At 41.3% G+C, this 27,089-nt stretch overlaps 1 protein-coding gene across 1 annotated transcript in view; it reads right to left on the bottom strand.

Moving 5' to 3' along the window:
* ABLIM2 (actin binding LIM protein family member 2) overlaps window positions 1–20,687 on the bottom strand; it is a 129,258-nt gene extending 108,571 nt beyond the window's left edge. Inside the window, exon 1 of the mRNA XM_064711712.1 lies at window positions 20,487–20,687. Coding sequence (XP_064567782.1) covers window positions 20,487–20,502 — 16 coding nt within the window. The 5' untranslated portion in view covers window positions 20,503–20,687. The remainder of the gene's footprint in view (window positions 1–20,486) is intronic.
* Between the last annotated feature and the right edge of the window lie 6,402 nt (window positions 20,688–27,089).

Here is a 27,089-nt window from a genome sequence, read left to right as displayed (position 1 = left end):
TGAAGTTATCAGGGGGTGAAAAAATAGATTTTGGAGTTTCTAGAATGGGAGTTCAGGGAGCAAGATGGAGGGATCTGAGCATGTCCAGCCTTTCTCCTTCTTCTTCTTGGCCTCCATCTTCTGCTGTGATGTTGGTACTTACAGATTGGTTTAGAGTAGAAGCTCACTGTCTAACATAGGTGATAGGTATTGGAAAGTAATTGTAAACATTGTACACGCAGTTTTTAGTATAAAAACTGGGGGCAGGCAGTGAGCCTGGAACTGTCCAGCTGGACGGACCTCGGCAGGGCAGGAGAAAGAATTTTATAGATAAGACACAATAAACAACCTTGAGACTGAGAACTGAAGAGCTCTGACTCATTCTTCAAGTGTTTAGGCTGAGAAAAGAGACTTTTAGCGTTTCTTGAAGTCACGGCGACCAGCTAAAGATCCTAAGATTTGCACTCCCAACACTCCCACCTTAAGCACTTCAGGCTCCCTTCCACTACCCCCATGGCTGCTTACATATGGGTTTGGTCTTTGCACTGACAGCTGCTCTTTGGGCAGTTGGCTTTGAGTAGCAGCAGGACAATTATGCAAATCCAAATCTGGGGAACAATGGGGTGCAGGGATGTGTCCACACACAGCCAGCGAGGAGCCCAATAAGCACATGCAGACCCACCAAACCCATACACAGTTTAAGAACAGAGGACAAGCTATGGTCATGAGGTGCTGGGCTCATCCAGAGCAGGATAACAAACAATGACCAATTTACTCGCTACGAGGTCCATTTACAATTTAGCTCTATTTTCCCGCAAATGCTCCTCCCTGACTGCCATTAACATCTCATTTTCCCAGCTTCAATCCTTCTCCTGGACATCTCCCTTCTCCTGGGCACACAGTTTCTTCAAACATTCCCTCCACTGTGTTGCTGGAGGAAGGGAGTCTCCCTTACTGTTTTCCAGGACTGAGACACCTGGGAGCTCTGTTCACCCTTTCCACTGCTGACCATGTACCAAAGCAGCAGCAGAGCACAGTCTGGCACTTCTCTGCTCCCAAAAAAATAATGGTTTTAATTAAACAGAAGCCCAATTTGAGTTTAATGCAACACACAGAAAGAATGAGTGGTCCATGCTACCACAGCACATTTCCAGCATTTATTTCCAAAACAGAAAATAAACAAAGAGTCAGTCCAAATACTCCTGAAGTACGTGATGACTCAGTTGGTAAATATCCTTTCTACCACATCCCACTTCTCTCTATCATTTGGAGTGACAGCCCTGCTGTCACTGAATTAAAGAAGACAATTCTGCTTTGTAATGAATGAACTCAACATTCTCTCCTGTATGACTTGTTGTTCTGCACTGCTAAGCACTATCATTATGTGGACTTTAAAACTCCTTCATTTTAATAGTGTTTCTGTAGAAACAGGCCTGAATTTCAAAAAGTGCTTTTTGAGGTGCTCTCTTAAAATACAGACGTGATTGTAGCACTGAGTGAGGTGCCTGAGAAAAACACAGCCTAATAAAGTTACACTGATCAAGCTGGAAGCAGTGAGCATTAATCTCATATTCAAAGCACAATATGCAACTCCATGAAAAGACTGATGGGTTCCTCAGGGTTTGAAAAATGATATGATGCAATTGAGTTTTCTCAGCAATAGAGTTTCTTACATAAGAGCTAGGAAAATGACACAGTAAGGACTAACATGTTAAATAAGCAGAGAACTAGGAACAATTCCTTAATGCAATCCAATCCTTACCACTGTAATAATTTTAGCTACAACTGTCACTGGGGTTGTGGAAAATCTGACATCTTATGGAAATGCTTCTCTCTACTGACAACCAACTAGCTCACTCAACCAATGAGACCTTAGGTGCCAAAAGCAGAAAACTCTGAATTAGCCACCATGACTTGCAGAAATCCTTAATTTGACCTGGCTTCCAGACTCAGTCATTCTGACAACATTTTTCATGCTGTCAATCACAAATCAGTCCCAACTCTTTGTGAGTCTATTAGTAACATTTGCTATGTCACTAAGCATTAGAAACTTTTCTATCTCTATTTCAGTCCCTCTTCCAACACTGAGCTGAAATGGAGTTGAAAACTCAGGTCTGAATTCCAGTCTGGCACAGAACAACGAACTTCCCCTTATGCTCCAAGCCATACAAGCTTGATGACCCCATCATGACACAGGTTCCCTCTCTGACACCCAGCTAGAGCCCGGGGCAGACAGGTTTTAATACCTTGCATTGCACCACTGAGTTGATAACAGCAATGCTTTTAGACACCTTCATATTTCCAGAGCACTGTAGGTCTACCATGGCATCTTTTCAATAACAGATGTAATTTTCAAAGGAACAAGTTTTCAGTTCTTCCCTCTATGTAAACATGAGCTTTATATAAATAGAGAGACCAGGTAACACTTCCGCCTTCCACTGTTTGCTGAAGTTTCCTGAAATGCTACTGCCAATAGCAATGCAAATTTTATCACAAGAGTTAGTAACTCCCAAACAAAATCACTCTGTGAGAGCACTGTATATGAAACAATGTGCAAATATATTTTATTCAAAGCAAAGATACAATATTTAATGGTTTAAGTATTTCTCTTGGGCAAAAGTTAACAATGTGTGGTATTGCATAATAAAAATGAAACATCTTTCAACTCTAGCTTTAAAAGTAGGCACTAGAAGAAGAAATTCTCTGATTATTTTCAAAATGTTACAAACTCTTACTTCCAGATGCTGATTATGCAAGCTCAGGATATAACCAAATATTAAATAAATGTGAAAACTGTATGTTTAATGTAGACTCATATCTACAAAACTTTACAGACCAAGTGAAAAACAAAGAAAGGAGAAGGAAAAAAAAAAAAAAAGAAAAAAGAACTAAGCTGGCTCTCTTAGGGGAAGATCTGTAAAACAGTAAACCCCTGCATACAAATACCTGGCAACTGCCGGCCAACATAGAAGTGTTCCTGAGGCAAGAAAAGGACCAGGGGAAATGCAAACCCCACCAACTACTATCTTCAATAAGAAGAAAAAACAACAGGTTCTCTAGAGTGGAGAAAAGCAGGAGATCTCTGTCTGATCTTGGGCCCTGCTATTCACAAAACATAGGCCTTTCTTCATATTATTTTCTTGAGAAAATGTTATTTTGCAAGGAATATCTGCTGTTAATTCTTCCTCTTAACCAAAACAATAAAAAGTGCCCAAAAGACTAGCTGACCATTTGGAAAAAAAAAATGAGTGATACTGTATCATTCTACAATTGTCATCTAAAGGATGACATAGGATTTTTAAATAAATATTCTTTTGCAAGATGGTGTCATGGAGGTTTACTATACACACAGCAATAATATTATCTTGATTTGGAAATACACCACTAACACAAGGTCATTCAGTATGGCTCTTCAGAAAGCAGCAGAATCCCTGCACCTCTAGGTCAAGAATGTTTTCTGCTGCACTTGATAATTTGCTTCTCTTAAACCTCTATTGAACTTTCTTTCTAATTACAGGTCAAATCTGCCACATAATTCCTGCTTTCAGCTCCATCACTGACAATCTGCTAGGGTGATTATATCCATACAGGTGTAATCAACGCTTATTTAAAAATTGATTAGGTTAATTTCAGCTGTGAGTTCCACTTAGCATCAGGTAAGGGTAAAGGAAAATTGCAGGATGTCATCTCTTTGTCCTCCAGACAGGCAGCCTAAGTGCTCAATTCTCCAGCACTACAGCAGCAGTCCCCAAAGATGCTCCAGCAGACTGACAGATTTCCCACTTCCATATTTGGTCTGTTAATAATAACCAGAATTAGAAAAAGACAGAAAATAAACTCATTATTATCCCTCTGAAACTACTGAGATGGAGTTATCCATTAATTTTGTATGTTTTCTGTTCAACCAGTGAGACTACATTTGTACAAAGGTAGAATTATAACAATCACTTTAAAGTTTATTATTCTACTCACACAGTAAGATTTAATTTCTTTTATTTAAAGCACTAATCCAAAACCTTTCAAACACACTCAGACCTACTCAAAAGCCTTAATACTTATATATGCTAAACCTCAACTTTGGCACATATCAATGCATTTATTGGTTGTATGATTAGTTATGGACCTAATTAGGAAATGTAATAAAATTTGCTTCTTTTAACTTTAAATTGCTCTATCTTTAAATATAAGCTCCTTTTTCTCAGTATGTTTTCTATCATTTTACAGACAGTTTTATCCTACTGAGATTATACCTCTCCCATCTAGGTATTTTTTTTATTTTTAACATTCACTCAAAAAATAACTTAAATCAAGACACTAAATCAAAATTGGTCTAGCTGTACTAACAACATATTAAATTATAATGCTGTGCAGCAAATCCACAGACTATTAGAAATTTATTCTCAGGTCAGCTGTACAAGAGATTAGATCTTTTAATTATCTGTCACAGAATGGGAGTTAGGAGCCTCAGATCTATTCAGCTGTTCAGTTTGTGACCTGCAGAAATAAATCTGACCTCTTACAATGCACATGTAAGCACCACACACACTCTGAGGCACAGCTATGGTTTTAAAATCATGTAACTCTGGAATAACACCGTGCTTCAGAAAAACTGAGCTTCCCCTGGAAATGTATGTGAGCCTGTGTTTTTTGGAAGTGCTGCATAAGAGTCCCAGAAGCATTGTCTTGCTGTCCTGCTTTAGCTTTAAATGTAATTTTAATCATGCCAAAGTCAAGTTTAGCACTCCCACACACTATATTTAGAACCAGAATAGTTTAGGTTGGAAGGCACCTCTGGAGGTCACTTAGTCCAGCCTCCTCCTCAGCACAGATCCCACTAGATCAGGTTGCCCAGGGCCTCGTCCTTTCCAAATCTCAAACCCCCAAGGATGTAAGGCTGCCACCTTCCCTGCCCCAGTGCTTTACAGTCCTCTTGGGAATTTTGTTTCCTCTTCTGCTTAATCAGAATTTGCCATGTTGCAAGCTGCCATGGGGTTGAGCCCTGTCCTTTTGCCCCACACCTCTGAGCAGAGCCTGGGTCCATCCTCTCTCCAGGCCAGCAGTGGCACATGAGGACACTGATGCTCTCCCTCAGCCTCCAAAGGAGCCTGGCTCCTGCAGACCCTCCTTGTACATCCACCCTCTGCCCATCAATCCAGCCTCCCAGAGGAGCCTGGCTCCTGCAGACCTCCTTGAACATCCACCCTCTGCCCATCCAGCCTGTCCACAGCCCTGCTCCACTTCCCCCAGTGCCAGAATCCTGGCATGACAGCAAAGCAGAGCTCTCTAAAATCCCTCTCTAACATGAACACCATCACAGCTGAGCGAGGACACATATTTAAAGCAGGGTGATTAAAATTAGCCTTCCAAACCCATATTTGTATCATTTGAAAGCTGACCCAGTGTTCAGTGCTGCTGAACACCTGTAATTCACAGCATTTTGCCCATACAGGTTTTTTTTTTTCATAGCCACTTTCCATGTATCCTAAGTAACAACCCAAAACTCTTCTATCTGAATCTGCCATAAAGGAGCTTGGAATGCCCTGAAGGGAGTGTCAACATTTCTCATCTGAACAACAGATCTCAACATTTCTCATCTGTATCTTTAGACCACTGGATTCTAAAAGAATAGAAACTAATATTATGCTTAAATGTCTAAATAAATGCCTTTCTTTTAGATATAAATGTCATAATTAATTTATTGTCCCACAGTGTAACCAGTCACAACAACATATAGATTTGCAGCAGTCTGACCTGAGGAATGGCCCTACAAACCAAGTACTAGATACACTGTGACAATGGTGATTCCACCACCAAAAACTCACAGCAGAAGTAGAGCAGCCAAATAGTTTTAAAATCTATGCACAAAATAAACATTTAAAGAAACCAAGGCAGCTTACAAAGTTTAACATTTGACATTGCAATTCGCCTTAGAAATGGGGATTTTGTTGAGACAAGAAATACCAATCCCACCTAACAATATCCTCAGGATCACAGGCATTACTGCACAGGTATCCAGTTTCCAGCCTCTACACCCTGCCCAGGCTCCTTGCAATTTAAAGAACAGGCAATGTGATTAACACTGCTAATCTGGCTGCACTGTGAATTTTGGCTGACTCTTCCATATGGGAGCTCTGGGAGTTTTGACTGCAATATAAGAAGTATTGTTAAGCTCTCAAAGTTCTATCACAGCCTTGAAATACTTGTTGTTTTAAATTAAGTACCATCCCTCAGAGATATGTGACTGCACAGCAATCTGTTCTTCAGTTTTTTATTAGATTAATTTGGTTCTAGTTGTCATAGTTGCAGAAAAAGGTTAAAAGTTTTTAACTTTCTCTAAAGTCTTCTCATCCCTTTCCAGTAAGAACAACATAAACAAAATGCAAATGGTAGAAATGAGGCTCCACTTTCTGTTCCATCTTATGATTATGGATGCCACTGCTTGTGATTTTTCCCTTAGCGTTCTTGAGTGTGTACATGGCCTAATTTATGGATCGCAGGAATATGCATGATATTTTGTCTTCTGCTTGTATACTCTCTAAATTTATGATACTATAGTATTTTTTAAAAAATATAAGTATTTATTTAAGTCCTAGAGATAGACTATAATATCTTACTTTGGAGAAAGAACACCAACCACATGAGTTTTGAAAGGACCTTCCCAGGGTGTTGGAAAGAGCTGATGGGGCAGTTTCAGTCATCATTGTAGTTCCAAGAAAAATGAAAAAACATGCAGGGGAAAAAAAAAAGAGAGAAAAGATACTCCCACAGTAAGTGATATTCCTCTTGGAAACAGCAGGAATGGCCTCTTTGTCCCACTGACTGATTTCATGGCTGTGGTGGGGGAAATGGGACAGTGGCGACAACGCCAACAGCTGAGCACCTTGTACCAAACCCAGGCAGGGGCTAAAGGCAAATCACCAACCTGGCTGGTGCCAAGGGACCCAGAACTGGCCCCAAGCCCTCCCGCACTCAGAGCAAATCCTGAGCTGCTGGATCCATCTGTGGATCTTTTGCTATAACACTTCATTTTCCAGCCCGTAGGCAACTGACAGAGCAGATGTCGCTGAGATGACTTAACATATTAAGCTGCTATTTGTTTAATTCTGATGTGGAAAATGTGTCACACTCTAAATAGTTTAGTATGTTAATGTACCACTGCAGCAACCTACAGCAATCTTTAATCATTTTATTTTAGACTTATTTGCTTATTTTACTTTAAATCATAATTAAAACCTGTTTTCTTGCTTCCTTTTAAGTGTACTTACTCTTAACTTCAGCTCCAGTTTCCTCAAGCTGAATAAACAGAACTGTTATCACAAATAAACATTTCATGTCCTAGGATATTTTATCTACAATTTATTTGCATTAAATTATATAAGACAGATGCAGATAAAACTTTCAGTATAATATATTCCATTAACAATCTGCAGCACAATATTTCATAAATGATGGGGCTCTGAGAGTTCAAGGCATAATAGCTTGATTTCTGTGTCTGCATAAGAAAGCTGACCAAAGCTGTATTTGCAATGAGTAATAATATTAAAATCTGAAATCTAAATATTCTTATTTGAATCAAACTTTTCAGAAAATATTCTTTAAAATTTTAACTCTAAGGTAAGAGCAGATTTTAATAACTACAGATTGAAGTTTTACTTCTTATTTCTTATATGAACACATAGTTCCTTACGATTCAATGGGATTATACATGACAGTACAGCTAGTCTTGAACCTGAAGACTATTCATCTCAAAAACTTTTAAGAAATCAATTTTAGAATAATTTTTAAAACATTATGATGAGCAGTACAAACGAGGAATTCCAAGCTGTAAAGACGAACACTAGACCTTTCAAATTGAAATAGCAATATGAAGTCTACTGAACTTTTCAGTGCATTCACAAGACATATTACAGAGCCTCATTAGCCTGACAAACTCTAAGCATGTATTAGTAAAAATAATCCTCTTGCATGTAGCTGCAGCCCTTTGATAAGTCAGCACCCTTTGCATTAGCACTTCTGGTTTCTTGAGGCTCTGGGTAAGACACATTTAGCTTGCCAGTGCCTTACCCTGTTGATTTGGGTCGGGCATTGTGACAGGGTTGGGCACTGTGACTGTGACAGGCCTTTCCTACAGGCACTGCAGGGCTGGCTGCTGCTTCAGCAGCGGGGTCGTATCAACAGCTCTGCAAAGAACCCTCATGAACCTCTCAAACTGTAATGTAAAATCAAAACTGCGGAGTGCACTTTTAAAAATACAGCTTCTGAAACACGCTTCTGTGCTTGTAAACCCAGTTAAAGGATAATGTTGCATGACAGTGAGGAATTCCTGCAAAGAAACACTTGCCTGCATTTTTCTGTACAGCAGGCTCATCTGACTTGATGGTGGGCAGACAGCCACTCCTCACTGGGAATGCAATGGTCCATTGCACAACCCACTGTGAGACACCTCTGGAACACAGGCAGAGGTGTCAAAAGGCTTCTAACCACAAAAAAGCTGGAAGGAGTGTGTTCAGCAACAATTCTCCACAACCACCCTGCGCTGGTCTCCAGCAGGCACCCCCAACATGGCCTGTCTGCTCCACCTCTCCTTGGAACTGTTCTCATCATGCATATGCCTTTCCCCCAACAATTAAATTATACCAGCAGCATATTAATATATAATTAATTAATACAATATAATTATTATATTATTATATATAAATTATACCATCACTCTTCTGCAATGATGAAATTATCAAAACCTGCTGACAAAGAAATGAACACAGGAATCTGATGCTTCCAAACAGAGAGCAACAGGACACAACCAATGCAGTGCACTTTGGCCAGATTTTTTTAAGATGGACTCGGTTGTCTCACTGTCTTTTGAAGTGGAGTGTGGCTTGGAACAGGTTCCCTTTATCTAGACAATCATACTCAATAAAGAACTTTTACTCAGTACCAGCCCTCAGAGCTGAAATAATCTTCACTCCAACAACTCATCCTTCAGGTCACAAAAGCTCACATATGCTATCAGTGTGACCTGGAACAGATCACAAATATTTTCTAAACTACCTATTGAATCCATGTGATTGTAACTGAGGAAAGCTGCAGAAATTGAAAAATTGGAAAGCTGCCTCAAAGCCCAGCTTTCCTACCCATCTGGGAAAGGGAGATGGGTGAGCACAGAGAAACCCGGAGCTTTTCCACTTTGCTGTGCTTACCCATAGCAATGGCCTTTGGGGGAATATTAACTTAAGCCTGCCTTCAGGGGAGAAAGCTGCACGTTATCTCTTTGCCACGTTATGCCACCTTTAAAGAGCTTTAAAGAACTGGCAAGTGACAGTGACAGCTGCTGGCAGGGGTGTGCTGGGACAGGCTGCACAGATTCCTTGGTGGGGCTGCACGCTCAAGGCTTGGGGGCCAGCACATGCTGCTTTTTCCTACCATGTAAAAATTAAAAATTAAAAAAAAATTTAAAAATAAATTCCAGGGTTAGGTTCTAAGGATTTTTTTAAAGTATTTTTCATGTGAAGTTTTTTTCTGATGACATCAGCTGCAATCTTGGTTGTTTTTTGAAATGAAATCTCCTCATGGATATGATCCAGAGAGAAACAAAAATGAAGGGCAGGAATATTTAGGCTGCCAGGGGCATGGAGTTAGCAGCAGGAAACAAAAGCAGCAGGCTTTGTTACAGTTAGTTTTCTCAAGCCCAACTCTTCCCTCCCTTCTTGAGCCACTGGACAAGCTAAGGACCAGATATTATTTTCAAAACTTTAGGGAAGATGGCAAATAAATTAACCTTTCAATTTCCACTCTTTACATCTATAGACAAGTGTCAGCCACTCATGCCAGTGCCAAAAATAACCCAAAATGTATTAAGTCTTACACATGTAAAGTCAGAGTGACCTAGCAGAAGGAACATTTAATTCAGACTTTGGTATTTCAGACTCCTCTTCTCTTGACTAATCCTACCCAACACAAGTCACAAATCTCTTCTCAGTTCTGCACAAGCAAATCCCCTCCTCCTGTGAGAGCTTTGCAGTCAATTGACAAAAAACACTATTAGAAATCTAAACATATTTACAAAAAAATGAGCACCAACATATCATAATGAAATTCTACCAAAAAGAAACACTGACATGAGAGAACATAAATGTCATACATCCTACCAAAAAAGGAAGGGGTTCCTGCAAAATATGGCAAAATTTTCCTAAAGATAACATCTTATCTTGTCTGGGATTAAAAATAGTACAACTGTTTACCTATGACACAAAGCCAAAGACAACGTCTCCCCCAAACAGTTTGCAAATGATATAAACTGCAGTCAGAAAAAATACAGGGAATATTGATATAACAGCAATTATTGTAATAATTACATTATTATGTAATTATAGTCATTTATTGCATTATTGCTTTCTTTAAGCCATACCATTTCAGGATGCTTACAAAGAAGTATGCAATAAAAGTTGAAATAAATTGATGAAAAGAGATTTTAACACTGACAGTGAGATTCAAGAGCCATGTTGGAAGCAGTCTAGAGACAGGAAGGAGTGGAACACAGAGGGTGATTTGTTTATTTGTTTGTGATTTGTTTAAGCCATTTTGTCCTATGGATTTGTGGATGTGCAGCTCCTACTGCCCACCCAAAGTGCTCCTTCTCCACTGTTCCAGAGCTGCCAAGATGAAATGCCAGGTAGCCTGTGACCAGTCTGGCTCTTTAGTAAGTGTTAATTCTTAATGGTACCATAATATCAGTGCAGTGGAAATAATGTCCATGTAATATTATTTTTCCACAGCACAGTTGCAATGATTTCCCTAGAAAATTCACAGGGGCTATCTAAATTTCAGTCCTTTGCCTTCCAGCACAAGAGACATGATCTGCCTTTCAGATCCACAGCACAGAGCCACAAGGCAAGCTAAGGGTAGAAATCTTCCTTTAAAAATGTCAAGGTTTGTTGTTTACCCACTGCTAAGGTCTCTCAAAAAATGGATGTGCAACTCCTTAAAATACATTCTCAGGCTCACCTAAGGAAAAAAGAAAATTATTTTTTAATTAAAAAAGTGCAAACCAATACAGCATTTTCTAAGCATGCAGTTTAACTGGCACAGAAACGGACTATCAGGAGAAGGGATACCTTCAATACCTTTTATTGTCTTGAAAGAACACATTTCTGCTTTTGCAAGCAACTCGCTATTGGGATATATGTGTGAAAACAACCACATATAGAAAAGTAGGAGAGGATTAGATGGTTTAGCAACTGAGTTTGACCCATAACTTAGACAGTGTCTCAAAAATGTTTTATACAAGTAACTGGAATTAAAGATGGAATGCAGAACTGAAATGTTTGTGCTTTTTGATGTCCATGGTGCAAACAGCTATACTGAAACCATCCATCACTGTAATAAATACATAATTACTGACCATACAAAACACATGTATGATAGCAAAATTACTAGGATGGAAACTGGGAATTCATCCAATGTACAGGATTTCTATATAGTTCCAAAACTATTTACCCTTGTATTTAGAAAGGGCCTGAGAAGCTCCCTCTTTCTAATTCTGAGCAGGACAGGTAAATCGAGCATCCAACCAACATTGTGGCAGTTTCTGACAGCTTCAGCTTAACAGCCAGGCTTCTCCTGCCAACTTAAATTTGCAGCTCGTGCTGCTTGCTACCTTCTAAAATAGGCACGACTATGGCACGCTTCTAGATCCATGTAGACCTTATGTGCTTCAGAGACAAGACACAGAAAGCTCAGCTGAGCATTTCCCCAGAGCTGGCAGCACTCCCCTAACATCAATCTCATCATCAACTTCACAGGACACAGCCTGAGCTGTTCCCATCAAAAGTCAGCTTTGACCTTGGGAAAAAACTCAGGCGTATCACGAGTTAAAATTATAGATCTATGGAAAGAAATGCAAAATGTGACTATTGCTTCAGCAGATTTTCTGAAAATGTATCACATGACTTCAGACCAGAAATTTGATTTAACCCCGAAGTTTAGCAGTAACAGAAGTTAAGGGTTCCCAGCATAACCTAGGCTTTAGTCTTAGGTAAAATCCTATTAATAATATAGACAACCAAATCTGCAGCAGTGCCAGTGGGTAGCTCTATTAAGATATAAATAGAACTTCGTTAAGCTGGCTTTATGCATTTAATGAAATTTAGGCCACACTACCAAAAAGAAGCTAAAATTCATCATCTGAGGTGATGATCCCTTAGTACCGCCTTGAAAAACATGTCCAAGATGGACACAGCCACTGTCATTGTTAGCTCCCAGGTCAAGACAATGGGCACAGCTGGAAATAAGTACTGGGCCACAGAAGCATTCAATCCAACCAGGACAGTCTAATGATCTGAAATAATGACAATAAATGTCAGCAAATTGAAACACAATCTATTGTGTTTTATCATTACTAAAGATCTCATTGCTCATACAGATGTAAAGAACATGCTAGAAAAGCTTCGGTTATGCTCTCACTGACAACACATTAAGGCAATCTGTGGATGCTTGTTACCTTCGTTTGGTACCATGAAAACATGTGGCTATTAGAATAAAGATGCTGAATGATTGCACCTAATTCTGTACAAAGGCACATAAATAAATGCCCTAGTTTCAAAGAGATAAAACACTGCAGTTCACAGTGATAGGTGATGATACTTTGAGATTTTCACACCAAACTCCTTGTCCCAGCTGAGGGGCTCTGCAGCTGCACATACATAACTCCAGGACAGGTTTGCATCTTTAGGCAATTGTTCAAGAGATCTGTGATACATAAACCTGTTTCTCCACAGGGTCTGGTTCAGGAAAGCTTACCAATGTTCATACACGCAGCTGACACTAATTTTTCTCAAATTTTCCAAGGCAGGAATAAGGCATCAAAACATGCTCAGGAAGATTGGCCACACAAAACATTCAAGATTAATCTGCCTTTGGATCTCTGTAGCAATACAACAGATGCTCTTCAGTCATGGGTAAGGACAGTTTCAAATACCCACCAAAAACGCTGGACCAGATGCCCAGAGATCCAGCTGACTGCAAGCCAATCTTCAGTTTGGCAAGTGCTGGAGCAATCTGGCCTATTAAATTTTGAAAATCTCAGAGGCTAGATACTTCACAGCCCCTCTGCTACCCTTCTTGGTTCCCTCCGGGGTTCAAGCACTATCACTGGGATTTCACTCTTCCTTACAACCAGCATGAACTCCTCCTGCTACTCCTGACTGTTGCTTCTTGCCCTTTTTCTGTGCCTTTGTGAGAGGAGCTTGGCTTCATCTCCCCTTCATCAACCCATTGGGGGGATTGAAAAACACAATTCAGTTCCCCTCTGTCTTGTCTCTCTTTGCCAGGTGGATCAAGAGCAGAGCTCTCCACCCCCTCAAGGGAAGCACACAGCAGCTTCCCCCATCATGCTCACTGCACCAAGCCTGGCAGGTCCACTCTGCCGACCAAGTGGGTGGGAACATCATAGCTCAGTTACACTATTAGTCATGGAAAGGTCAGTGCAAAGCAACTCTCCACCCTTATCACCAGTACTTACCCATCACCTGCACCCAGGAATGTTCCTGTCACTGCCTGAAGCCAGCAGCAGAGCACAGGGTTGAGTTTGGTCTGAGCAGGGCTGGAGCTGCCCAGCAAACCCAGGCTCAGAGCACAGGCAAAGCCCTGGGCTGGCAAGCCTGACTTGCAGCCAGGTTGACAGACAGCAGAACAGAGAGCATATGTGCAAGGCACAGGGTGAGGTGCCAGGGCCAGTGCCAGACACTCACGGCACAGACAGACAGACGCAGCCCCAGCTGTTCCCGTGCGTGTCCCAGCTAAGGCACTTGGCGGCAAACTCTTTTCCATTCCCATCTTCTTCTCATCAAGGGCAATAGTGGCAACACAGCCATTTCTATGGTTTCCTTTGGTATCAGTACACAACTGTGTATGTGACCTTAAAGATTAGATCTTCTGTATCTGTGTTGCATCTAAAACTGTTACCAGGTGATTGCCTTCATGCTGCTGGTATTGCAAAGCCAAAGGAAACACCATAGAAAATTCTACAAGACCCAAAAAGCCAAACTTCCCAGCTGAACTCAGTCAAATATCCTCAGTGGGGTCTTACAAAGTGAAGAACAGAAAAGCCTGCTTGACTTGCAGGTTCCTGCTGAGTTTCCAATACTGAGAATACCAACAGGAAAAGAGAGGGAAAGAACATGTAAACAGAGCAAGGCAAATGAAGGCAACTGAGACAAAAACAAATAGGAAAATGTAAAAGTATTTTTCATGACTTCTAGGGCGTTCACATTATTTTAAACTGCAAAATTTACAGCAGTCTAGGATTTATAAACGTACCTCGGTAAAATCTCTTGACAGAGGTCAAAATAAGTAAAGAAAAAAACAAAGTGGTCCCTGATCAAGAACTCTCCAAATGAATCCTTGCATATAAGGCTGTCCATTCATTCAGTCCCACTCAGAGCTGCTCAGCAAAGATCCCAGTATATATTTAGACATCAACTAGTAAACTGCCTTATGAATCACTTCTGAAACTTCCTTTATCCTAAGTCATATAATCTCTAAGTCATATACTTAGGAGGAGAAGGAAGTATATGACCTATTTTTTACAGTGACAAAAGCTCTTGCCTGACACTTAAGCAGAACAGGTTCTGTGGCTCGTTCTTCATATGATATGCATCAAACTTTAACTCCTACTTCACCATGAATTTTACCATACAAACAGTATGACAGCAATTCAATCTTACTTTGTCACTGCCTGAAATAGACTTGAAGGAACACAAGCACTGAATGCTTAGTGCTCCCTTTTGTACACCACACCCAGCTATTCCACTCCATAAACCAGTACAGGTGAGGGATTTTTCTCCCAGTGAAGCACAAATGAACTTGGCAAAAGGGAAGAGGAACAACCATATTTCGTGATCTTCTAAAGTACCACAGTGCCTCATGCTAGAAAGGAACTGACAGAAGAGGTACTTGAAAACTTCCCAAGGAACTGGATGCTGTATTTGTGAGCAGCTACTATGCAGTAACAACCAAGATTACACATTTGTTCTTCATATCCACCATGAGGAGCAACTGCAATCTGTTACTGTTTTACAATGACAGCATTACTTAAACCTAAAAATAACAGTTTCTAAGTAGGAAAAAACCAGCCTGCAATTAAGAACATTAAAGTATTTTCAAAGCATCACTAGTGAGCTCCTGCCATTCAGGAATTTGTATTTTTCACGGCCACCTGCACTTAGACTTTGATTTCTTTCATCTACAGATCAAGAAATTTGTCCCATAAGATCAGGAGAGTCTTCAATATATAGTTAATGATCAATTTGACTAATGCCAGTAGAAAGATTTGATTTTAAAGAGAAAGGGGAAAAAACGGCTCCTAAAGCTACAGAAATATTTACTGAACAAAGTTTTTATTCATCTCACACTTCTTATCTGAAATGCAAAAATAAGTAACCACACTTCATGCAGAACAACACTCCATCTAGATTTCAGAGCACGAACATCAACTAATAAGCTGTGAAAGAAAACATTCCAGTGTTTTAGATGGTAACAGTTATGGACCTTGACATGCTGCTAATGGATCTTGACACAGGGAATAATATAAATTCAGAAATGTTTGCCTTAAGGTTATATTTAAGGATGCAGAGAGCAAGCCGGCAAATTGTCCAATAATCTCCAAGGCCCATGCTCCACCCTCCATCTGATGCTGGGCTTGTGCAGAGACCCAGCTCTGCTGCCTGGGCCCCCTTTCATCCTGGCACTTACAGAGCTCTGTTTCTAACAGCCCCATGCAGCACAAGCCCTTTCCACACAAATGTGCTTAATTCTTTACTGTGAGTGCTGGGTGCTTGGTTAGAGAACCCAAGGTCCAAAGGTGAGTTAATGGTACCAGCAAACCCCCAGAGGAAAATGCAGCAGTGAGCTTACAATTAACAGCAGTCAGGAAAGTGTTTCCACTGCTAAAGCCTTAATTTGTGTAGAGATGAATTGTTTGTCAAATCGAACAAAACTAAAATCAGGATTTCTTCACTCCTCCTTGAATGTTGGCCATCCTATTGCACAGAAGAAGAGAGATAAAAGTAGCCATGCTTGTATTTCTCAATTTTCTCTACATTTCTTAGAACTCTATTGTGGTATTTTCAGGATCCCCCATGGTAGGAAGGAAATGATGAATCTGACTCCATGTTCTTAGAAGGCTAATTCATTATTTCATATACTTATATTATATAAAAGAATGTTATATTAAAGCTGTAGTAAAGAATAGAGAAAGGATACTTACAGAAGGCTCAACAAAATACTAATGAAAAACTCGTGACCCATTCCAGAGTCCCAACACAGCTGGATGTGATTGGTCATTAAGTTAAAACAACTCACATGTTGGATAAACAATATCCAACCACATTCCAAAGCAGCAAAACACAGGAGAAGCAATCAGATAATTATTGATTTCATTTTTCTCTGAGGCTTGTCAGCTTCCCAGGAGAAGAAATCCTGGCAAAGGGATTTTTCCAGAAAATATGACAGTGACACTCTATGTTTTCATGTCAAAGATAATTCTTGGTGATTAAGTACATAAGCAATAATGTCCTGAGGAACAAAACTGAAAGCAGACTGCTTGTACCTGGCACTGCAGGGGCAGTCAGAAAGTGAATAGACACCAGCCCATACCAGCCCAGAAAGGTGCTCAGTATCGGGCAGGTGCTGCACTGCAAACAGAAAAATGAGCAAGGAGGAGACCTCACTCAGAAAGCCAAATGTCTGGATTCTGTTAAGCAGAACTATTCACCTTTCCAGAGATGGGCTGCAGCACCTGGGCAGCACGGGGAGGCCACCAGGAGACAGGATGTCCTGCAGACAGGAGTGACCAGCCGATGTGACATCACTGAGAATCTCTTCTGACCTACTTCACCCTCTCCTAACTGTGCTGTGTGTTTCCACCATCCAAGAACGTGCTCCCATTTAAAAGATACATGCACTGAGCTGAAACCATTTTCTTAAGAGCTGTACAGAATCCCCCAAAACCTTAACAAATCCCAAGATACAGTTTCCTGATTTTTACAGTCTAAGAAATTAAATAGACTCTTTGCAATTCAACCCAATTTTCAGGAAGAAAATACCATCAGGAAATAGAGGTTGTTGGGTTTTTTCAGGGAAACCTGGCTAAAATGGCAATGAAATGAAGTAGTTCTACTCTTGTTTAATTATGAAACATGTAGGATTGACCTTATAAGGTAGCATGTTCATTAGCAGGCAAACTCCAAAGCAAGCTGACCTCCTGGTGCTCCTGTCTAGTAATTCAATGCTCTTTTACCAGTGCCCAGGACGAAGGGCTGAAAGAAAAATTCTGTATCTAAGTAAAAAATATAGCACAGTCTAAAACAATCATAACTTTTGTCTCTAGGGAGGATCCTTATCAGCATAGTTGCATGTCAACTTTGAAAAGGAATTAATCATCTCCAAGCTGAGCTGGACCCTGTGTGACCAACCTGAGTAACCTCCTTTGTAACCAGAGCCACTACATTCCTGCTCCATTCGGGCTGTGACACTCCATTAGCTGTTCTCTGATCCATGCAATCAAATTGCCCCTTTAATATAATAGTTTAAAGACTAAATAGCTGTGTGAATTTGTGTCATGACATTTAATTTAATCTAATCTAAGATAACTCACCTAGTATGTAATTAGCTCTGTGATTCCCTTTTTGCACTTAAATAATAGACATCATGTTACCCTATTTCTGGGAATTGAGGAGAACCTCATTTTCACAATCTCAAATATTTAACCTATTCTGTTCTTCTTGCTATGGTTTCAAGATGGCAAAGAACTTAATTATTAGACTGCAAAACCATATTATAAACTCTTAAAAGTACCTTTAGTATCCTAAAAGCACAACCATTTCATGCAAATCTCCCAGGTATAAAAATCAGTGAATAGGCTCTTTCTTGGAATTAGTCTCAGCCAAAACCAATGGTAAGTATATATAGAAGGCAGCTGAGGAAAATAATGTGTGGAAAAATCTAATTACAACACATGTAATGATGCATCTGAGCTGTGTCTTACTATACCAGGTGATCATGTGCTTTCTAGATTTAAAATTATAGCATGAGTCTGCAGCCATTCATCAGGACAATGGCTCAATGCATGTACTACTGAACCATTTCAAATTGTATTACCTTTATCAATATATTACAAACTACATCACCCTTACCAAATATAAGCATTTCTGTATCTAATGCCAAATGTTATGGTTAAAGTGGCAAAGCAGTGTCACAGCACTGCCAGAAACCCTCTTGATGCAGACAGTGAGTGATGTGCTGCCTTGGTGCAAGAGAGGACACAGACTGAGCAAAAGTTTCTGGAGTAATAGGGCAGATTCACAACTCTTTGCTCCATCTCAAAAGTAAAAGAAATATTGGGAATTTCTCCTAGATTACCAAACCATGCAGCAATTCACTGGATCTTGTGCGGGGCTGATTTTAACACACCACTGCACCCTCGTTTTCTTTGCAGAACCAGAAATATATTTCTGTTAAACAGCAAACTTTGAATTAAAGCCTTTCCATAGTAATTTTGGTGGAAATCTTTTGGGAACAGCAATTTTAAACAAACCGTGGCACTGAATTTGTTGTACAATACTTGACCCATCAATGTTAATGGAAAATTTCCATTGATTTCACTGAGTAGATATGGGCTCCTCACATTTAATTTATCATGAGAATTGATTGCAGGTTGTTTACATAGCCCACACAGACACACAAAATCAAAATCTGGAAAGATCAAAGCTAACCCTATACTTAAAACCAAAACTCCTAAAACTGCCAGTTATTCTTTCAAATTAGACCTAAGAACTCTCAGGGTTTTTTTCCACTCTCTTTTTTCCCAGGATGTTATTTTTATCTTGGCACTGTTCTTTTTTGCTATTTAATTTACACCGTGTTTGGAGCAATTACTGAGATAGAATTGTGTCAAGTCTCTTCTGCACTAACTTTTCTACTGGGCTAATAACTTCAGAATATATTTAACTGACATTTAAAATATTATAGAGAGAAAAATTTGCACTCTAGTATTTCCTCTACCAGGCTCAGTTCTACCACAATAGAATTTTAACATTTCTCAGTGTTTCATGTTCTTCAGTTCAACGTTACACACAGCCAGGCGACCAAGGAGAGGATTCCATACCAGCATTTCACCATTGCCAAAGGAGATGTTACCATCCTTGTTAATTATCCCGATGCTCTTTAAAGGCAGGAAACAGACTGGGGATTTCTATTGTAGTTCAAACACCCTGCAACACATGCCTTGCTCTCACCTGCACACCTGCCTTGGCCTGGGCACTTCCAGAGAGAAGACCAGCATGCTGGAAGTCCGTGTTTCACCCACAGACCACGTCAGGACGTGGACAATCAGCACACACGAAAGCACTTACACCATCAACAAACACGAGGAAATGCCAGACTCGGCTTTCAGCTGCAATCTGCAGCAGGTGCCTGCACTCACTGTCCTAACCGGGAGCTCGTTCTCCTCTCTGCCTGCAGCAGGCTCCCCTTTGGCTCGCTGCGAGGATGTGGTATGATTAAGCATGTTGACATACAGAGTCACCACATAATTGTAGCTATTCAGCCTCTCCCTGTTGTTGTGGTAGAGCGTATATTTAGCACTACAGTTACCCTCACAAACGAAATACACAACCACCTCCCACAGTTCCCTCTCCTCTGTGCACAACCCTGCATTTGCCTTAAGGACTGTAATATTTTGCAATCGACTGTGCTCTGAAGTAACCACCCCCCGCCGACACTCAACGCAGATGAATGCTGAATCGCTAAAAAATACAGTTCCAAGTCAGTTCTCAAATCCTGCATGTATCACAGGATAAATTAGTTTTGTATTGCCCTGGGCAACTGGATTCCTCCGGGCGGCAATCCTAGTTTGGGCTCCGTGGCACATCCCTGACATCCACCTTCTCTACCGCCACAATATCTCACCCAGCAAAAAAGGCCGGTTTTTAACCCAAATATCCCCGTCTGAAAAGCTGTGTGTTCCCACCCGGGATGCCGGGGCACCAGCTGACGCCGCCCGCACCGCACCTCGGCTGCGGGGCCGCGCCGAGACGCCCGAGCCGCTGGGCACCGGCAGGGATGGAGCCGGGGCGGCCCGGCCGCGGCCGCTCCAGCCCGTCGTGAGGGCTCCGGCCGGGTCTGCGGGGAACGCCGGGGGCCGCGGGAATGTCCAGGGCTGCGGGCCGGGGCTGTGGGGGACGCCCGGGGCGGGGGCGGCTCTGCCGGAGCCCCGCGCTGGGTCCGCAGCCCCTCCCGCCCGACAGCGCCCGAGGCTCCGGCAGCGCCCGCGGCTGCGGCAGCTCCCCCCGCCACAGGCGCACATACAGATTCTCGTATTTTCGGGTGGCTTTAGGTGAGCAATTTTTATCCAGCTGCCGCTGCCCGCACCCCGCGCTGCAACGAGACGGACCCGAGCTGGGCAGCGGCAAAGATGCCCCAGGGGGTCCCGGCCGCCCCCCGCGCCCGCCTACCTGTGCCGGTGCTCATGGCGCTCCCGCTGCCGCCGCCACCGCCGTCACCGCGCCCCGCGGGCGGCTCCGGCTCCGGCTCCGTCCCCGCCTGCCGCGCAGCGGGGCCGCGCCGCGCTCCGCCCCCGCCGCCAGGTGCCGGCACCCGCAGTCCCGGCTCGGCTCAGCTCGGCTCGGCACGGCCCAGCTCAGCTCGGCTCAGAGCAGCTCAGTATGACACGGCGGCACCTTGGGAAGTGTAGGCAGCCCCGCGGACTACATCCCCCTCCGTGCCTTGCTGCGGCTCCGGCCCCGCCGCTGCTGCGGGCAGAGCTACTGCAGCACCCCCGCCCCGCAGAAACTTCTCCCCGGGTCTCGGCCCGAGCCTCAGCCGCTCCCACCTGCCGGCCGGCACCGCTCCGCCCGGCCTCCCTCGCCCTGCGGCTGAGATCTCCCTCTGCATTTTCCTGTCCCGCTGGTGCTGGGCTCGTACGATGGCCGGGCAAAGCCGTGAGGTGCGCAGGTGCTCCGGGATGTCCCCGAAGCGCCCGGCAGTGACCATGAGGATGCTTGCCCTGTTCCCCAGCGCAGCCCGGACTCCCGGGCAGCGCTGCACTGCACGTAAGGTGTTGGCAGCAGGTCTGGGCGTTCAGCAGGGTAAAGCAATGCTTTCTGGAGCAGGTGAACTTTCACTGATCCTTTGGATTTGAAAGTACAACCGCACACAATTACTATTAAAGCCATTTGTTTATTAAATACCGATTTATTCAGTATTTCATCTATCTGAAAATCTGTTTTATTTCTGTGAGAATTGATGGGATGTTTTTTTTAAGAAACAAACATCTGTGTTAACAAATACAATAGCAGCCAGCGTGGTTGCATAAGCGTGCTGTACTGCACAGCTGCTCTGACGCTGATTTCAGACTGTGCTCAGGGCAGCTTGGGGTTACAGTAACAGCATGAGGAAATAGGGATGTGAAGATTTACTTTGCATTAATATCAGTCTGCTCTGTTCCACTGACAGTTGCCTAAAAGTTATAACTCAATTAAACAGTTGTAAGCACAAAACCTACACAGCTTTCCCAGCCTCCACCTGAAACTGAAGAGATGAGCTCTGTAGCAGTGCTTACACATCACACTTTGATAGAGAATCGTGGTCCTTAGCCCTGTGTAAGAACGGCAGTACCTTATGGCTCTCATGACATTTGTCTGCTGAGCATGGGGAACCTCTGGACATAATCACTGCCATCAGGAAGAATGGCAGTGATTATGTCCAGATGTTGTCACCTGCAATCTGAACAGCCACAGGATCAGACAATCCAAACAAGTAACATCCCATTCCTGACAGCCACCATCAGCAGGTATCTGCTGATGGATTTCCTGAGCCAGATGTGTATTCTTTGTTTAGAAGAACCTTCTGTGGATTTTCTTCTGTTGTCTTGTCCAGTTGTAGCTGGAACCCAGGCACCCCTCAGACAACTACAGCCTCCTGTACAGGGAATTTCACAGCTGAACTGTCTGTTGTGAAGAACTATCTGCTGTTGTTTTGAACCTGCTGTTTGCTATTTTTACATTATACCTGCTCATTCTTGAAGAGATAGCAAGCATACATTTCCCTTTCACTTTCTCTGTGCCACTTATGAGTTTACACTGCTCCATCAGATTCCACCCTTCACTCCTACTCTAGTTAGTCATTCCTTAAAATGGGTGACTTGCAACTTCAGTACCATGCTGCTGTCACTTTCTGTCATTTGTTCTGGAGTTTTGTTGTTTGATTACCAACTTTGGTTTTAATTATGAAGTGTCTTTGCATATAATAATCATCATAAGTTCAAGGCAATCTCTGACTGATGTTAGTAACCCTGTGGCTATGCATAAGTGTTGCTTTAAAAGCTAAATTTGACAGAACTCTTGTCTTGGATGTGGTGGGTGTACAATCCATATTGGAGGTAATGAAGAGGAAACAGCCTTGGGCTTGAAGGCTGCTAAAACACAGTTTGACCCTTCTGCTGGGTGGCAAAAGGAGAATGTATGCTAAAGCCTTTCATAATTCATTGCAGTGGGAACCCCAGGGCCACAAGAGGTTTTGGAAAATTTTCCTACAAGTCACAGAGACAACTTAAAGGTCAAGGTTACTACACAAATGCTCAAAGTGCCCTCACAGAGCCAGATCTTAGGAAACACTGAGAAACAAGCCATGGGTTTCAAATTTCGCCTTGTTTAGGGTGATGCCACCTGCCACAAGCTTGATTAAAAGCTCCTGTGAACCCCTAGAAAAATCATGGTCTGCTTCTGATAAGATCCCCTTACTCCAACCAGTGAATAAGGGAGTAATCAGCACTTGAAAAGTCTAAAAAAGACATTTCCCAAGCTTATCCAGAAGAAACCCTGCTTCAATGACTTTTGGAGGTAGTTCAGTATCATGGATGACACGGATGACACAAGCATTACTTGGGAAGAGGTCACAGTTCAGTGGATGAGTGGTCTGTGGCAAAAATAGTTGCCAGAGTTTATTCTGAATTCTGTTGAATTTGATGTTATCCTTGCTCTCCAGAAAAAAAATTGTCTTCTTCTATGATAAGCTGACCTGGAAAGGGTTGATAGCAAAAGTGTGGTGAAATTGTTAATTTCACAGTCAAAGTGAAACCATCCAGAAAGGGTTACCAAGAAGGCTTATACTAAACAATTTAAACTGAGCACCAAGTCACAGAATAAATAGCTCAAATCTTTACGGACAATGATCTGTCCTGAGAATGGGCAGATACACTCTTTGGAGCACTGTAATATTCAGCCTCTTGTTACCAATCTCAGGCTAGTGGGCAGTCATCTCTTGATTTTCATTTTTGAAAGCAATCAGCTTGTTCAGCTGCAGTGAAGAAGACTGAAAAGTCAGCCTTTGACCTGTCAGCACTTTGCACCACTTCTGTCATTACTGGGAATTCAGTTGGCACCTGACAAATCTGATGATCCCGTCTCTTCCTTCACATCCTCAGTGTCATCCTTAATTCTTCTAAGAGCATTGATTTTGAAAATGCTTGAAAAATGCTGTGCTAGACAAATGCACTTTCTAGCATAGAAGTGTTTTCTAAAAAATCTCCAGCAGTATTATTTGGATAATTTTATGGAAGAACTTTACATTTTTCTGTCCATATGCATTTAAGCTCTATGTCTTTCTTAAGTACATCTTTGTGTCTTGCTCTATTGTATTAGCTGTATCAGGAAAATAAAATCTTCACTATCTACTGAATTTGTAACCATCCCAGTTATCAGAAATGCATCCTCACATAAGGGAATATATATTTATGTATCTTCCCTGGGGTAAGGGAATATGTTTTGATGTAAAGAAAAAAAAAAAGAATGAGCACTGTAAATGTAAAGAAACAATTCAATATTGTGTGTCTTGCATTAAAAAAGGTCCAGCTGAAGCAAGAAAAAAAGATTGTTTCTAATATTTCTGAAATTTCCAACTTCAGGGTGGTCATGGTCTTCCAGGACAATAAGATTATTAACTTTTATTTGATTATTTGTCTGAAAGTTTTTTAGGTCATTGCCATATGAGAGGGGTCATATTTTAAAAGTACCTCAGTGACGGAGGGTCTAGCAAGAGAGAGAGAGGAACTAAAACTTCTGCACTGGGAATGAAGCAGAACGTTTATGTCTTCCAAAAAACCCCAACAAAACAAACCAACACAAATAAACAAACCAAACAACCAATGTTCAACAACAAACAAACAAAGCAAAACAAAACAAAACAAAAAAAACAGTGAAAAAGCCATTAGTCATCCACTTGCCAGAAGTGTTTTACATGCTAATCCAGACTATAGAAAACTACAAATCCAAGCAGCTGCTTAACCTGGTTAAATTTTCCCTTGGCTTTATGTTCAAAGCTGATAAAGTATCACGAGATTTTCAGGTCAAATACCAACTTGGAGTGAAACTTAAAAGAGCAAGTACTTTGTGCCAGCTATGCTATTAGTTTTGAAACCCTTCTGAAGTTGTCCTAAATAGATATGTCATGGAAAAAAAAATCAGAAAAAATTGCATAAATTAGACTTGCTTTTGTGAATCTTACTGTACAGATCTGTATTTCATGCCATTAAGTTCTATTGTATAGTCCTGAAAACTGAATTTAAGCTCCTAAGAATCTACGGTAATTTTTACCTTTTAACCTGAGATCTACTTTATAGGCTGATTTTCAATCTAAACTGCTGTCTAATCTAAGCTGCTGTCTTTTGACAGGTGTTAAATCTTCTGGAAGACAAAAGAAATCTTGCAATTTACAGTAATGTATTTTTAAATGCTTATGTTTTAAATGACAGATTATCCTTCAATCGTGTTCTATAAATTTACAGAAATATGTCATTTTCCTATTAATTCAAAAATAGAAATTCTTTTGTATCACAGAATATTAAGAACCTGAAATTACATGCTATCATGACCCCTCTTTTGTTTTTTACTGATTCTCTTTTGTGTGACGAAAGTTCCCTAAACATCTCTGTGTTAAAAACATTCCTACTTTTATTTTTCTGGTGTCATATATCTCTTAGGAATTCAGGGCTGGGCTACTTTGCTTGGGTTACAGTAACTAGACTTGAACTTCTGTAATTTTATGACTAATTCCATATTGAGGTATGAGCTTTTTGACATTAAAATTACAATATCACAGAACTACTCGTACTGGGGCAGTTGCCAAAATAAGCCATCCTTGCGTTTGCAACCAGTGACAGCAGTTACCTCTCCACCACCTTACTCTGTTTGCTGAATTGGAGTGACACTGGTAGTAAATAAAATATAAGGCAATCTTGAAGTTCCAGAAGAGTAACAAACTGGGATCTTAAAATGAGATTCTGGGTATGGGAATAAATTTCCAGCTACTCACTGAGGCAGAAGCACACGTGTTTATAAATAATGAATTAGTGTGAAGCAGCAGTAATGAAATAATAACATGGCACTATATTAAGATGTCTGAGTTGCACTATGAAGATGTCAGCAATAACTTTTATACAAAGCTCCTCTCACACCATGGGAAGAATATAAACCCTGCATCAGCAGCTATAACTTAGATATCCATTACCCATTACAAACCTAAATGCATTATGATCAGTAGGTCAAATAAAACTCCCAGGCAAACTTTGAAAACAGCAAGCGTGAAATAACATCAAAGGGAGCAATGGCTGAGGATGAAAGGAATCTTTGTTACAGTGAGACAATCAAAGACTGTTCTCTCATGTCAGCAGTCAGCTTTGGGAAAGTTGGTCAGAACAAATAAATTTTGGTATTGCAGGCTGCTGCACGTGGCAGGAAGTCTAGCAGGTAATGATGAGCATCCATATAGAATTCATACACAAGGATGACAAACTCCAAGGTCACAGCAATGAAATGGGCAGAAATACAAATGCAAAGGGTTTGGGGAAGAGCCAAAACAAAGCATGAATAATATGAAAGTCACTACACTTGCAATAAACATTGGCAAAAATTTAATTTTAGTTTAGGAATGGCAGGTGAAGCTTGCAAGGATTTCAGTGCCATGTCACACAGTGTGTGTAACCACTGATATCAACACTTACATCAGGAAACATGTAAATAATGTCCTCTCTGTAGTAAACAAGAAGGATAATGAGGTCATTTTAGTTGCAGAGAGGTTAATACTTATTAAGTATATTGTGATCCCTTGCAAATGTGACTCCTTGGAAAACCACTCTTTATGTGAAGCTGCAGCTTCTCCCTTGGAGTAGATGATATTGCAATTCATGGCCCTGATTCAATTTAACTCTGTTTTGCAGCCCAGGCTGATGTGTGCTGATTTCCCATTCCATATCCTACACTGCATAGCTAACACTGTCCTTATGTAAAAAACCCCAGACAACACAGCCTCATGCCAGCAGAATATAAACTCTTCTGAGGTGATAAAATTCTCGTGTAGCACTGTCTGTAAGTGAGGCTTTGCCTGGAAGATGTGTGACAGTTTGCAGGAGCTTTCAGCCCACTCTGGCAGTGAACATCCCTGAGACATCAGGCCCTAGAAAAATGCAGCTGTGTCTGATGCTCCTCTCTGTGTCCTCAGCTCCAACAAAGCCATCCTGGACTATCAGTGTTGCTTTCCAGGCTTCGCTAGGGGAAGGTCTCAGTCTGTGTGAAATGGCCTGGACCAAGCCCACTTACATGAGGACCCAAAGTTTACATGGGGATTGTGGATGATGTATGCACAGATGTCAACTGGAAAAAAAGAAGGAATGGAAACAATATTTTTTTTCAAATGTGGGAAAAAGTGGAAAAAATATCACTGAATGTAATTAATGGACTTTTAATGGAGTGAGTCCAAAATATGTTTATGCTTATTAAAATTTTTGTGTTTAGCTTCATAAACTTAGAAATCTTTCTATACCATCCCCCCACACATTCACACCTTAACACCACTATTGTCTGTGGTTGCCAGTGCAAGTACAGTTGATTTAATCAAAAGTCCATAAATGGAATTTAAAGATGGTTCCAAGGCCAAATTCTGGAAAGGAAGCAGCTAGAGTTTTCATGATTTTCAGGTCTGTATTGCCAAAAATTCCACTGTCTCAGATTTTCCCTGATAAATAGAAATATTTCCTCATATTTCTCAAGACTGAGGGTTGCACT

Source organism: Zonotrichia leucophrys, chromosome 4 (genome assembly GCF_028769735.1).
Source record: "Zonotrichia leucophrys gambelii isolate GWCS_2022_RI chromosome 4, RI_Zleu_2.0, whole genome shotgun sequence".
In the NCBI taxonomy this organism is placed as follows: Eukaryota; Metazoa; Chordata; class Aves; order Passeriformes; family Passerellidae; genus Zonotrichia; species Zonotrichia leucophrys.
The sequence above is the reverse complement of the archived record's forward strand: the minus strand, read 5'-3'. Positions and strand labels throughout refer to the sequence as shown.